The sequence below is a fragment of the Arvicanthis niloticus genome, chromosome 11, assembly GCF_011762505.2.
Source record: "Arvicanthis niloticus isolate mArvNil1 chromosome 11, mArvNil1.pat.X, whole genome shotgun sequence".
Taxonomy (NCBI): domain Eukaryota; kingdom Metazoa; phylum Chordata; class Mammalia; order Rodentia; family Muridae; genus Arvicanthis; species Arvicanthis niloticus.
This window is the reverse complement of record NC_047668.1, coordinates 66,059,347-66,072,886: the sequence shown is the minus strand read 5'-3', so window position 1 is coordinate 66,072,886 and position 13,540 is coordinate 66,059,347. Positions and strand designations below refer to the sequence as shown.

Here is a 13,540-nt window from a genome sequence, read left to right as displayed (position 1 = left end):
TAAGGAACTGTATTCTATATAACGAGTCCTTGGCAAGGTAGGTTGGCCACAGTCTTAGCTCTGGCTGTGTTTCATGTATAAGTGTGTACATACATGTGACATGACCACGGATGTAGCACTTCTCTTACTGTATTGATATGTCTACGTTATTCTCCAACTAGGTAGCCCTTTAAAACCCAGGATTTTCTGCTTTCTCTGTAGGTGAAGGTAGACAGACTCCCTTAACGGGTTTCTGCCTAGTTCATATCCCATAGGAACCTTTGAATTAGATTTGTTGCATGGCCTTTGCTTTGTATAACAGAAACCCAGCTAACACCTTTTCTTTTGAATTCTGGTATCACTGGGATCAGTTCTTCTGATTTTTTTTTTTTAACTAAAGTAGTTATTTTTAAAAAGGAAGCTAAACTGTGTCTGAACATAGTTGTGTGAAACTGTGTGTAGAACATAGTTGTAAAGATAACTGTCCCTGGATAGGAATAAAGTCAAAGTCAAATCATAGTTCCCACAGCAGACCACTAGTAGCCAGTGCGGTACCTCCATTGGCTTTTCCTGTGAAAATTCCCGTGATGACCTTTGTCATCACGTGATCTCCGGTGCTGTCTGCTGTGGGACCTCTAATAGCAAACTGAGCTGCATCTCATTTTCTCTGTTGTAAAGCCACATGGCCTTTATGCGACTTTACAGGCTGTATAACTTGTTAGCAAAATACCTTCATTCATAGAAGGAAGTGAGTGGAAGCACTGCTGTTACAGAGCTTCATGTAGGACTCTTACTGCAGAAGCAGAGTATGGGAGCTGGGGTGTAGCTCCCCCTGGTGTGCACAGAGCCCTCAGTGCATCCCCAGAACCACACCTAAACAAAAACCAAAAATGAATGTAGCGGTCCACACCTGTTACCCCAGCACTCAGAGAGTGGAAGCAGAAGGATAGAATCCATGGCTGTCTTCAGCTACACAGCAAGTTTGAGGCCAGCCTGGACTAGAGAAAACATGCCCCTCCCCCCACCTTGTGCGAGTGTGTACGTGCACAAACACACAAACATACACAAAGCCAAATGCCATGTGGATCCCATTGGTTCTGGTAACAGAAAGTAAATTATGTGTAAACTATCTTATCTTCCTAATTATTTTAATACCTAAAAGAGCTGCACATGCCCAGGGGAAAGTCTGTACTTGTTTGTTTATAAAAGGCTGTTCACTATATAGCCCAGGCTACTGACCCAATTGCAGGCATTTGCTGCCATTTCTGGCTTATCTTCTGGAAGGATACAAAAGCCCCCAGAGACCGTGCTTAACTTGGGAAAGCCAAAGCCGCACCTGTCACGTCTCAGCCCTCTGCATCACCACCATGCTAAGGCCTTCCTGTTCCTAGTGTAGTATTTTAGTATGGAAAAGTAAACAAAAAGTTTTCCAAATATGTCTCGGACCACTCTGCTGCTCCGGGTCAGGGTCTAGCAAGAGAGAGAATGGGGATGAAGGGGAAGAGACGCGAAGAATGGAGACAAAACAGAGGTTCTGATCAAGTCTCAAGTCTCGTTTATTGTCTCTCTCATTGAAGGGAAGTCCGAGGTATTTATTCGCTTTTGCCACGTGCCTTGTACGCGTGGATACTGCGTGCCTTGCAGGTGTGGATACCACGTGCGCCTTACAGGCCTGTATGGCATGGATAGCACATGCACCTTGCAGCTGTGGGCACTAAACAGCAAAACAAGATATGTGGGATAAACAAGATATTTATCAGAGTGTGCTCAGCTGTTTGTAGGCTGTTGACAAACAAGTCTCTTGTCAGGGTATATGGCTCCAGATGGCTACAAAGCTGATAGCCGCTTTCTGCTAAAAGTCAGCTCCCAACACAAATAGATTTATTTAATTATTTTTAAATAATGATATATTTTTATCTTTAATAAAATACATTGTTTGTATAGTTTTTTTTTTTAAAGTCTTACCCTAAGAGACCAGCTCCTATCTGACACAGTACCCATGGTTCTCATGTGTCTGGAACAAATCACCCCAGCCACACCCGTGCAAACTTCTGGGTGATAACAGGCAATATTCTTACGAAAAGAGCTATGTTTTTCCTCTGAGAAAGTAATAATAGTAAGGAAATGGCATTGTTTTCTCTTTTTTTCACATTTCCTTTACTTTCTGCAAGATGGCTGGATTTTCATGTCTTCTGCTTCATTTAATCTGTTCTATCGCATAGCACGTAGTCTCTAGAAAGCCACAGCAGAAGTAAGAGTCGAAAAGGTTCTGTATTCTGCAAACAGTGGGGCCTTGCAGGCCCTCCTGTGGGTGAGTGCTTCCCTCCCACAGGTATCCTTCAGAGCATGGGGATGCAGTGCCTGCTGTGCTCACGCCTCTCTCTGCGGTGCTTTCCTCAGTAACTGTTACTGCAGACCCTTCCTCCACTGCTGTAATTCCCACTTACATGCCAGCCACTGAAGCATGCCTGTTCATGTTAAAATAACAAGGCCACGTGGCCTGCAGAGGTGACAGCTGGACTCAGCAGCCAGCCAGCTTTGTCTTTCTTTGCTGTGCCACTCCAGCCAGAAGCTCCTGTGCCGTGTGGCCCTGGGAGAGCTTCACAGTCAATAAGACATTGAACTCTGAAACCTCAGGTTTTACTTGGAATTGATTTATTGTTTTTCTGTGTCATTTACCATTTCAGATTCATAACTTGTCATTTTGAAAACTTATCAGGCTGGCCTGCTTAATAAACTTGATAGCTAAGCATTCTGCTCATTGTCTACAGTAGACAGCTAACAATGCCTTTGGGGTTTCATGGTATAATAACTGTAAGAAAAGCAATTTAGAGGTACAACCTCACAAGCTTTTGGGAGAGTACATTTCTCCTAATATTTCTCTAAAATAAAAGCCTTTTAAAACATTGCTCCTAAGAGTAAAGCCCTCACAGTTGGTCTGACCCAGCCTTAGTCTCCCAAAAGTGTAAATGTGTTTGCCCATGCACCACCAGAGAACAGTCCTCAGGTGAGCAGGTGTCCTCCATGAAAGCAGACTGCTACTGCACACACATGCATGCTTCTGCAGAGAGCCAACATGCTGAGTTCCATTTTGCAGGATTGCCTGAGAGCATGAGTCTGCCAGAGTATGTCACCCTCCTTAATTTATGAAAGAGAAATAGAATTTCAAATGACAGGTGTGATGTTCCAGGTAGAGTGTGAATCCTAAGACTTCGTGCTCTGCGCCTTCCGCTGTCTTTTTCAGTCCTGTTGCAGCTTTTCATGCTGAGCTGTCTCCTGTTTGAATCAGTAGTTCTCAGTCAATATTAGAATTTATTCTTTTTTGATAGTATCAACCAAAAATATAGGTATCTCATTAAAACATAAGCTTTGTGACATAGAAATGGTCAGTATAGCAAATACATTAGGAAACTGGTGGGTACACAGAAAGTAATAGAGGCGACACACGATACTGGTTCACTCATCACACTCCTTTCTGTCTTTTAGGAGTCTTCTGAAGTCTGTTGAAGAGGAATTACATCAGCGGTAATGACAACAATTAATTAAGCTTGAAATACTTTATGTCAGAGATGAGATAAACCATTTTCTGTTGTCTGTCACATTTGGTTTCTTAGTTTTAATTGTCAGTGTGTCCTATAAAGATGCAGACATCTGTCCTGTCCCACATAGCCCCTCCTGACTCGCCTGCTGTGACTGCTCTGAGGCCCACCGTCTAACCATGCTCTCTGCTCTCTCTAGAGGACACGTGGCACACTTAGAAGATGATGAAGGGGACGATGATGACTCTAAACAGTAAGCTCTGTTGCTCTTTTTGGCAAAAAGAGAAGATGTCATTTGACCTGGTGTTGTAGTTCTAGCAGCTCAATAATAATTTTAATATCAGTAACACGCTGTATAGGTTGTACCAGTCTCTGCTGTCGTTTTTCTATTCCACTTGAATTGATCAGCTTCAGATTAGGGTAGCAATCTGAGTCGATTAGACAGAAACTTAGTTCAGGTGCTAGCTCACTTGGTTCTGATGATGGCCTCCATCTATCTAGCCTTGCACCTACCAGCCCAACCTTGGCTTTTGAGACAGTGTCTACGGTAGCCCAGGAGGGCCAAGAATTTGCTATATACATGTGAATGACCTTGAACTCCTTGCCTTCCTGCCTTCATTTGTATTCATGGACCTTTCCTTGGGTGTGTGTGTGTGTGTGTGTGTGTGTGTGTGTGTGGTGGGGCAGAGGGCAGTGTTCTTCCTTTCTCTTGCTCACCCATCAAGCCTGTGGCCTCTGTTAACCTTAGTGACCTCCTAAAAGCCCTATCCTTATGTATAACACATTGGGAATTCTCTCATCAGTATGTTAATTGAAGGAGATAAAAGTCAGTCTGCAGTTGCTAATTGAAGACATAGTATTAGGAAAGAAAAAGTCATCAACAAAGATCACTTTAATGGTAATTTAGGCTGTTTATTAGTTATTTCTCTCATCTCTGTGATCTCACACCTGACAGAAGAAGCAACATAAGGAAAGGGGTGTGCTGGGGCCCACAGTTAGGAGAGGGGTCTGCTGGGGCCCACAGTTAGGAGAGGGGTCTGCTGGGGCCCACAGTTAGGAGAGAGGTGTGCTGGGGCCCACAGTTAGGAGAGGGGTCTGCTGGGGCCCACAGTTAGGAGAGGGGTCTGCTGCGGCCCACAGTTAGGAGAGGGGTCTGCTGGGGTGCACAGTTTCAGAGAATAGGGTTGGTCATGGGGGACGGCATGGTGGTTCAAGCAGCTTAGTCTGTGGCAGTAGGGGCTTGAAGCTCTGAATTCTCATGTGGTAGTTACTAACCAGGAAGCAGAGATGGGACTGGAAAGAAGATCTGGTTAGGCTGCTTTTAGCAACCTCCATCACCCAGGCACCATGCATGTCCCAGAGTCTAACCTTCCCAGACCTGGACACCAGGATGACCAGCTCGGCACGAGCCGCTGGGGAAAGGTTCTCACAGAACCTTGTCAGTCAGTGTTGGTAGCTCCTGCTACTATAACGCCTGATTAAATTTTCTCTGTTGTGTTCAAATTAGAAAAATAATAAATGCTTTAGCTATAACTCTTTAAAGAGTGAACACATTTACAGAAGTTCAGTGGAAGGATAAGGCTCTTTGTGTAAATTGGTTTTTGTTGGTTAAAAAAAAAAAAAAAGATAATGCAGTTTAACAGCAGACAACAGCACCAGTCTGAGAGCACCAGACTGACAGACACAGTTACTGTGTCATATTACTTTGTCTCTGTGGACTTAAGAGAAGCATGCTTGATCATCCTTTGTTTCTGAAATAAATTCTGGATTATAGTGAATCTTAGCTTTATTGAGATTCTGCTGTCACTTCATAGAATACATATATACGTATAGTTTAATTAAAGATGTGTTATATCTATTGATAGCAAAAATGAAAGGTTAGTATTAATTATCACCCTGACCCATCCAGAATCAAGTGTCAGACAGGCCTCTGGGTATTCCTGTGGTACATTATCTTGATTGGATTAACTGCTGTGAGAAGACCCTCTAACTGTGGGTGAGGGGACCCTGGTTACAGCGGACTATAAAATGGAGAGAGAAAGTGAGCTGAGCTGAGCACTGACTGAACTCTGGAGTGAGCAGCGTTTCAAGTTCATACTGCTTGACTTCCCTGCTGTGACAGAAGGCACCTTGAGCTGGAGCCGGAATGAGCCCTTTGTCCCTTTGTCGGTTTTGTCAGAACTCTATCCTTACAGTAGGAGAGACTGAGACACTGCTGTGTGCAGTGTTTATACTCTTAACCATCCCAGCCCAATGGCTGCCTGTCTCCCTGTTTGCCTTCTGATGGAAGTAAAAGAGAGTTGTGCCCATCTTTCCATTTAGATCCCTTCCCACATTGGAAACCAAGAAGATGCACATCTGCCCACTTCTAAATGCTTCATTCAATAGAATTTGGATATTTTATAAAATATTTTGGAAAAAAAACTCATGAACCCAGAAAACAGTATTGGTCTCTGAAGGCTTTTCTTCTGTGTCTTAGAAAAATAATTGTGTTTAATAATTCATTTGTCAAATGTGGAGTTCTGACTTTATCTTTTCTGTATTTTTAGTTCAACCATGAAAGCAAAAGTTCCGCCTCCTCTGCCACCAAAGGTAGACACACCCACCTCTTTCCCCTCCCCCCTCCCCCCCCCCCCAGCTCTTGTGTGCTTTCCCACCAGTGCTGTCTCGGTTACTCTAGCTGGCTTTTATTTCCCAGCCACAAAGCAAGTGAAGAGCTGCCGTCATTCCTAAGAACATTACTTTACTTTTGTGACAATGACGACTCAGTGCTCGTTTCCAGCCAGCTAGAAATCTTACATTTCCATACGGTTTTTTTCTTGAAAATCTATAAACTTACCATTGATTGATTGTAGAGAGTGGACAAAGGATGAACTACCATCACAGACATTTAATTTTCAGAAAATAATTGTAAATGAAAAATACAAAGATAAGACAGCAGCGTTTGGAAACAATTTAATGACAAAACGCCCTCTTTTCCTTGGCTGCACGGGGGGGGGGGGGGGGGGCTGAGCCTGGGCCCTTCCGCTAGTGCTCTACTAACAAAGTCATCATGGGTAGTGAGTCATCCCGACATGCAAGGTGCATGTAGACATTGTATCTGCAGACTCCCAAGTAGAAAACGAGTTGGTATGGTAGCAATGTGTTGCATTTATCTTACAGATTTATATTCATAACAAGTTTCAGTTATAAAATGAGTTGCATTGTAGTTTGAGTCAGAGCCTTGCCAGTCTTGGCTTCTATTTTATTTTCATTGTATTGCCGAGAAAATCTCAGTTCTCACAGATGAAAGGCACTGTACTTGCTTGTGAAGATTGCTTTGGTTGGCACCTTCAGGGCACACTTGGAAGAATGTATAAATTCTTCAAACCTTTAGCTACAGGAGGAGTCTCCCCTGCCTCACAAGTTTCCCAGGCATCCTGTCTTACTGTGCTAGTGTGCGCTAATACATAAACATTTTAATCACTTTCTTCCATTTTCCCTAATCTGAAAGATGACTCTTTAACATAAATATGCCAAGTTATATAAGGGACAGTTTAGATTAACTCAACAAGTAGTGATTAGCTTCAGCACTTAAAAGAGATGCTGTTAAGCTGGAGTGTAATCAGAAAGAAAGACAAGGATGCTTTTACTTGGGAAGGGTTCTGGGACACTAATAGAAGGGAACAGCAACCAACTCATACCCTTTCACAGCTATAAAACTCAACATTTTTATAGTGTATGCTTTTAGGATAGTGTTTAAGTAATAAGATAGCCTCCTAAGTACCCTTGACATTCCTAGTGAACACAGTTTGAAAAGCGCTGATACATAGTAATATTTACTTCACAAAAGTAATCTTATATTTAATCACTGATTTTCTTTTCTGTGTTATTTCAGCCTAAATCCATCTTCATACCACAAGATACACATTCTGCTGAGGATGGTAATCAAGGAACAATCAAGAGATGTCCCTCATCAGGGAGCCCAGCAAAGCCATCCCACGTTCCACCTAGACCACCTCCCCCCAGGTTACCCCCACAGAAGCCTGCTGTTTTAGGTGAGGGTGGAGGACAGAGTTCAGTCTGTCACAGGGTGTGTTCTATAAGAAGTGAAGGGTACTATCCAAAAGACGACTGAAATCCTTGTGGGAGCAGCAGCTGCTAGACATGCTTTCTCTGACAGGGCCCCTTGTGCCCCAGCCTGGGACAGTTACCCCTGTTCTGTTCATGTGTGTGCTTCACATGCATGTCTGATGCCAGTAGAGGCCAGAAGAGGGTGTCAGATCTGGTGGAACTGGAATTAGACAGTTGTGAGCAGCCATGTGGGTGCTGAGATCTGAACCTGGGTCCTTCGCAAGAGCAGCAAGTGTACTTAACCACTGAGCCGTCTCCACAGCCCTTCCCCCATTAGCCTTCCCACTTTTGGAGACTGCTGTATGCTGTGTTTCATCACTAGCTACAGTATCTAAGTCGAAAGCAGGCTTTGGACAAACAATGTGTAGTGCAGGCTACTTTCTGTTTTTCTTTGACTCCTTAATTTTAGTTAATCACTTTTAGAAAAATGTTGTTATTTATATTGTCTATAAATTAGTAGAACGTACCATTTAATAACTGAAGTTTCCTCTATTGTCCAGAGAAACTTTTTAAAAGAACTGTTACCATTTCTTGATAACTATTTGTAATATGAAATATACATTCCTTAATTATGAATATACTATTTTTCTCTTATTAGAGAAATAAACATTAACTCAGATAAGAGCTGAATTTAAATTTACCCAATATGCCAAAAATAGGTTTAACTGAAAGGACATATACAATACTTCAGGGATGAATGTTCTTAATGGGAGATATCAAATTCAGAATGAACCTCTTTCCTATTTAATAATTGTCTTAATGAAATCCTTCATTAAAAATCATCCTTTCACAATATTTTAAAACATATTTTATTGAAGGAAATGGAGTGAACTCCTTCCAGCTAAATGGTGAACGAGACGGATCATTATATCAGCAGCAGAGTGAGCAAAGAGGCACAGACCTTTCGAGGAGAGAGAAGAAGGACGTACCAGTAAGTGCTGGTGTCTGCACACTCACTCTGTCCCTACACAGTGCAGCAAGAGCCACACTGGGAAGGACTGAAAGCAAAGTGGTTGTGTTTTCCATAATTACTGGATTGATATTTCAGTCTATAATGATTACAGTGACAGTCACCTTTGCTATAGGAAATACACAGTCACCTAGAGAAAGGATGTGCACCAAACTGGTTTTGGGAGCAGTAAGTAACTCTGAGAAGAAAATGGGGAAATCAAAAATAGCTATTGTTTTATTTTATGGTGCTATTCCACTTGTGTATTTTATTCAAAGAAATGAGTTTAAGGTACAGTATTTTCTTGCTAAATAGCAGCAAAATATTATAACACCGTATTTCTTTTCTAGAAGCCAATTAGTAATGGTCTTCCCCCAACACCTAAAGTGCATGTAAGTACTCAGTATCAAATAACTGGTTTTTCAAACTGAATGTAGTGAGAACTGTTTCAGTGTATGTCTTGGATTGTGTCCTCTGCCCCCATCCACCCAGCCCTGACTTGATGACAGGCACCGGCACAGTCACACTCAGGCTTTCCTCATATTTCAAAAGAAAACTTGACGTGTGTGTTCTCTGTGAGTGTGTGTGCATGTGTGTTTCTCTGTGTGTATATTTGTGCATGTGTGCCCATGCTTGTGTGTGTGTGCACGTGCATGTGTGTATGGACATGTCTCTGTGTGTATTTGTGTGTATGTGTACACATGTCTTTATGTGTATATGCATGTGTGTGCACTCGCGCATGTGTGCTCTGTGTGTGTGCATGTGTGTTTTTCTGTGTGTATATTTGTGCATGTGTGCCCATGCATGTGTGCGTGGACGTGTGTGTGTGTGTGTGTGTGTGTGTACTTTCACATATGTGTATGTGTGCTTCTGTCACAGCACACTTGTGGTAGTCACAGGACAACATTTTAGAATGAGTCTTCTCCCACCATGTGGGATCTAAGGATAAAGCTCGGGTCAGGCTTGGACGCGAGTGCCTTTGCTTGCTGAGCCGTCTTCCTATTCTCAGATTTTAGAGTCTGAAGATTTTGAGTTTGAAGTATGTGTGGTAACCCTGCATTTTTTCAGTTTACAATAAGAAATTCAATGATGTTTTGTTGTTGAGTTTTTTGGTGATGTGGTGGGTTTGGTTTTTTGGTTTTTTTTTGTTTGTTTGTTTGTTTGTTTGTTTTTTTGGTTTGGTGTTTGGTTTGGTTTGGTTTGAGGGGATTGTTTTGTTGTTGTGGTGGTTTATTTATTATTTTTGAGACAGGGTCTCTGTGTGAAGTCCTGACTGTCCTAGAACTCCCTCTGTAGACCAGGCTGGCCTCAACTAACAAAATATCAAAGATCTGACTGCCTCTGTTCCCAAGTGCTAGAATTAAAGACACGCCTGGCCTCAAAGATGACATTTTTATCATAAAACCAAACAAGAACATTTTCTTTATGGAGATTATTCGTTTCTTCTTACCTAAGAACATTATGTTGTTTTGATAGAGGGGTCTGATTCTTACTGGCAAGATATTTATTACACAGAATTGATTATTGGGATTGACTTATTTATTGTGAAATGATATACAAAATAAATATGAGATTTATTTCTCTCCAGCAAAATTGTTGTTGTACTAGGAAACTGTATCTATGGCTGTCAAAAAGTTCATTGTGAGTGTCCAGAAAAAAGCTAGATGGATGACTGGCTGACACATTTAACTCTGCAAATTTGAAGTGATCTTAATTTTAGTGTATCCTCGGGTCTCCAATATAGTTAAGCTTTACATGTTATGTTAGGGACTGTTGTCTGTCACTGCTGTGTTGACGAGTCCTTATTTTTTCAGATGGGAGCATGTTTTTCAAAGGTTTTTAATGGATGTCCCTTGAAAATCCACTGTGCCACATCTTGGATAAATCCAGACACAAGAGGTATCACCACAGTTCCTTCTGTTTCTTTTCTTTTTCTTTCTTTCTTTTTTTTTTTTTTTTTTTTTTATGTTCATTAATGTTTGCTTATTGCTCTGTGTGAGGGTGTCAGATCCCCGGGAACTGGAGTTATGGACAGATGTGAGCTGCTGTGTGGGTGCTGGGAACTGAACGCAGGGCCTCTGGAGGAGCAGTGACAATATTTCTAAACATATTTTATTGAAGGAGATGACGCTCTGAACTGCTGAGCCGTCTGTCTATCTGTCCATCTGTCCAGCCCCAGTTCCCTGTTTCTAGCTGCTCTTCAGTGTCTCTCTGAGTTTCATTTGACTCATTTTTTGGGTGTCCTTCTCTGGAAGTTTTGCTGTTTTCTGTAAATTTAAGGTAAATATATTTACATGTACTCTCCTTGTAGTTTGAGCTCGCAGTTAGCTCATTGGAGTTGCCTGACAGTCAGGCCTGCAGAAATGGTTCCTCTGCTCCTGCCCAGTGTGCTTCCCCTCACAGGTGTGACTGAAGTGACTTGGCTACTAGATACCCAGAGTCTAGTGACTGTTTTAGAGGAACTCTAAATTGTAAAGGGATCATATTTGGAGGAATTAGGGGCTAAGCAAGAGCATGGTGGTCTTTCTGCATACCTGCCTCCCAGCAGCTCTCTTTAGCTGTATGAAATACATTCTTATGTGGATGTTCATAAGAAGGCACATATGTATGTATGTATTCTAAAAGTCCAAGTTCTGTATTTTGATTTGACACTGAGATTCACTGCTCCACAGGCGGCAGATGGTAGAGCACTTTGGTTTATCTGACCACAGGTCTTATGCCAGCACCAATCCTAGCCAACCTAAATCAAACAAACCAGCACCAAACCTAAACTGACCCTGCACATTTAGGAGTTCTCTTGTGTTCTAAGTTATTCTTAGCATACTTCAGCCCAGCTAAAGATCAGGATGAATTCCTTTTTTATATCTAAGAGTAGTCAGATAGGATGCTGGTTGTGTTTCTTTTGCCATCTAGAAGATGTAGCCTAACAGATACCCAGGTTTTAGTTAATTTTTAAAATTTTTTCTATTTATTTTTATGTGTGTTATATGTGGTTTTTGCTTGTATGTATGTCTGTGTGAGGATGTTGGATCCCTTGGGACTGGAGTTGCAGACAGGTATGAGCTGCCATGTGGGTGCTGGGAATTGAAAGTCCTGGTTTGGGTTGGTGGGTCTGCTTTTAGATCAACTCTTTAGCCTGGCTGGCTCAAACCTCCTATCTAGTCAGTTATGGTCATGAACTTCTGGCCACTTGTGCTGTGGACCTCCCAAGTGCTGTGATTACATGCCTATGCCACCATGTCTAGTTTGTGTGGTGGTGGATCAAACCCAGGGCCTCTCCTGTGAGCTCTGTCCACAGCAACTATTTCATTTAGTTTGTTTCTTCTGCCTTTCAAGTCCCAGATCCTGTGTTTTTATGTTAGTGCTTACAGTAATAGCCAAAAATATAGTAGACTCAGTCACCATTCTATTGCTGTGAAGAGACACTATGACCATGACAATTCTTATTGAAAAAAGCATTTAATTGAAAGCTTACTTAGAGTTTCAGAGGTTTAGATGTTTACCATGGTAAGGAGCATGTCAGCACACAGGGCACTGGAGCCATAGCTGAGAACTGCATCCTGATCCACATGCCAGGAGAGAGCCGGGGTCTAGGATAGGCTTTTTTCTGAACCCTCATAGTCCACCTCCCAGTGACACGCTTCCTTCAACACAGCCACACCTCCTAATCCTTCTAATCTTTTCAAACCATCCTCTTCCTAGTTACTACTCATTCAAATATAAGAGCCTATGGAGGCGATTCTTATTCAGATCACCACATCTATAAAAATAATTTAGAAAAAGTCGCTGCAGACTCTGGAAGTCAGCCACACCCTCTGCTGAGTGAGTCTAGCAGTCCAGTCCTCCAGCCTGGGAGGCCACGCTCCCTCACTGCCCTGAGAGTGATGTGTGTGTAACTTAGATTGTGAGGTTCTAATTCCACTTTATAAATCAAAAACAAAGTAAAACTTTAAAAATCACAGTCTTTTTCATGGGTAACATTTATTGAATTTTAGTTGATGTAAACCTTTAAAGTATCTTATTTATTGAAGTCAATTAATGAAGTCTCTGTTATTTCAGATCAGTACTTGATATTTGGTGCTGAAGAGGGCATTTATACCCTTAATCTCAATGAACTTCATGAAACATCAATGGAACAGGTAGGCTATCATCTGTATTTCTCTCTTGTTATTTAGACATTAGAAATAAGGTTCAGTTATGATTGGCACTTCTTTTATTTGTAAAACATCCACGGGGCATTGATTTGCTACATACTGAAGAAGGCTACAGTCTCCATTCCTACCCTTGGGATGCTTACACTGTGAGTGAAAGACAGACTCTAGCACTCACACTTGGGTAGCTCTCTAAAGCTGAGTGCAGGATGTAGGCCACAGAGGCAAATGTTGCAGCTCTCAAAGGAAAGGCTCCCTACACAAGTATAACAGCTCTGCTGTGGCAATGGGAGGTTTTCACCAGCAAAAGTTCTGCTCAGAGAGGCATCCTAGCAGACCACAAGGTCACAGAGCACAGTAGACCTCACACAAGAGATGTGTTGTGAGGGGAAAACCCAGGAGAGAAAAAGCAGGGAACTGAGCAGAAGACAGGGCTTATATAGGATTTTGGGGTCGGGGTGGAGTTCCCAGGGTGACCTGGGATTGGAGGAATTGTGTGCCCTGCTTTTGAAGTTCAGGGATTGGTGGGTTTTTTCTGTTCAGGGATTGGTAAGTTTTTTCTGATCAGGGATTGGTGGATATTTTCTGTTCAGGGATTGGTAGGTTTTTTCTGTTCAGGGATTGGTGGATATTTTCTGTTCAGGGATTGGTAGGTTTTTCTGGCAAGCTCAGAGATTGGTGGGTTGAGTGTGCCTGGTGCCCACAGAGGCCAGGAAAGGATGTTGGATCCCCCAAACTGGAATTACAGGTGGCTCCAAGCTGCCATGTGGGAGTTAAGAATCAAGCCCAGTTCCTCCTCAACAGAAGCC

At 42.2% G+C, this 13,540-nt stretch overlaps 1 protein-coding gene across 4 annotated transcripts in view; it reads left to right on the top strand.

Moving 5' to 3' along the window:
- Positions 1-13,540, top strand: part of Map4k3 (mitogen-activated protein kinase kinase kinase kinase 3) — a 138,357-nt gene that overhangs the window by 104,596 nt on the left and 20,221 nt on the right. For all 4 annotated transcript variants that reach the window (XM_034513846.2, XM_034513848.2, XM_076942346.1 and 1 more), the window contains 8 exons: positions 3,466-3,504; positions 3,718-3,771; positions 6,068-6,110; positions 7,396-7,555; positions 8,450-8,562; positions 8,931-8,972; positions 10,395-10,479; positions 12,640-12,719. In XM_034513846.2, coding sequence (XP_034369737.1) covers positions 3,466-3,504; positions 3,718-3,771; positions 6,068-6,110; positions 7,396-7,555; positions 8,450-8,562; positions 8,931-8,972; positions 10,395-10,479; positions 12,640-12,719 — 616 coding nt within the window. The remainder of the gene's footprint in view (positions 1-3,465; positions 3,505-3,717; positions 3,772-6,067; positions 6,111-7,395; positions 7,556-8,449; positions 8,563-8,930; positions 8,973-10,394; positions 10,480-12,639; positions 12,720-13,540) is intronic.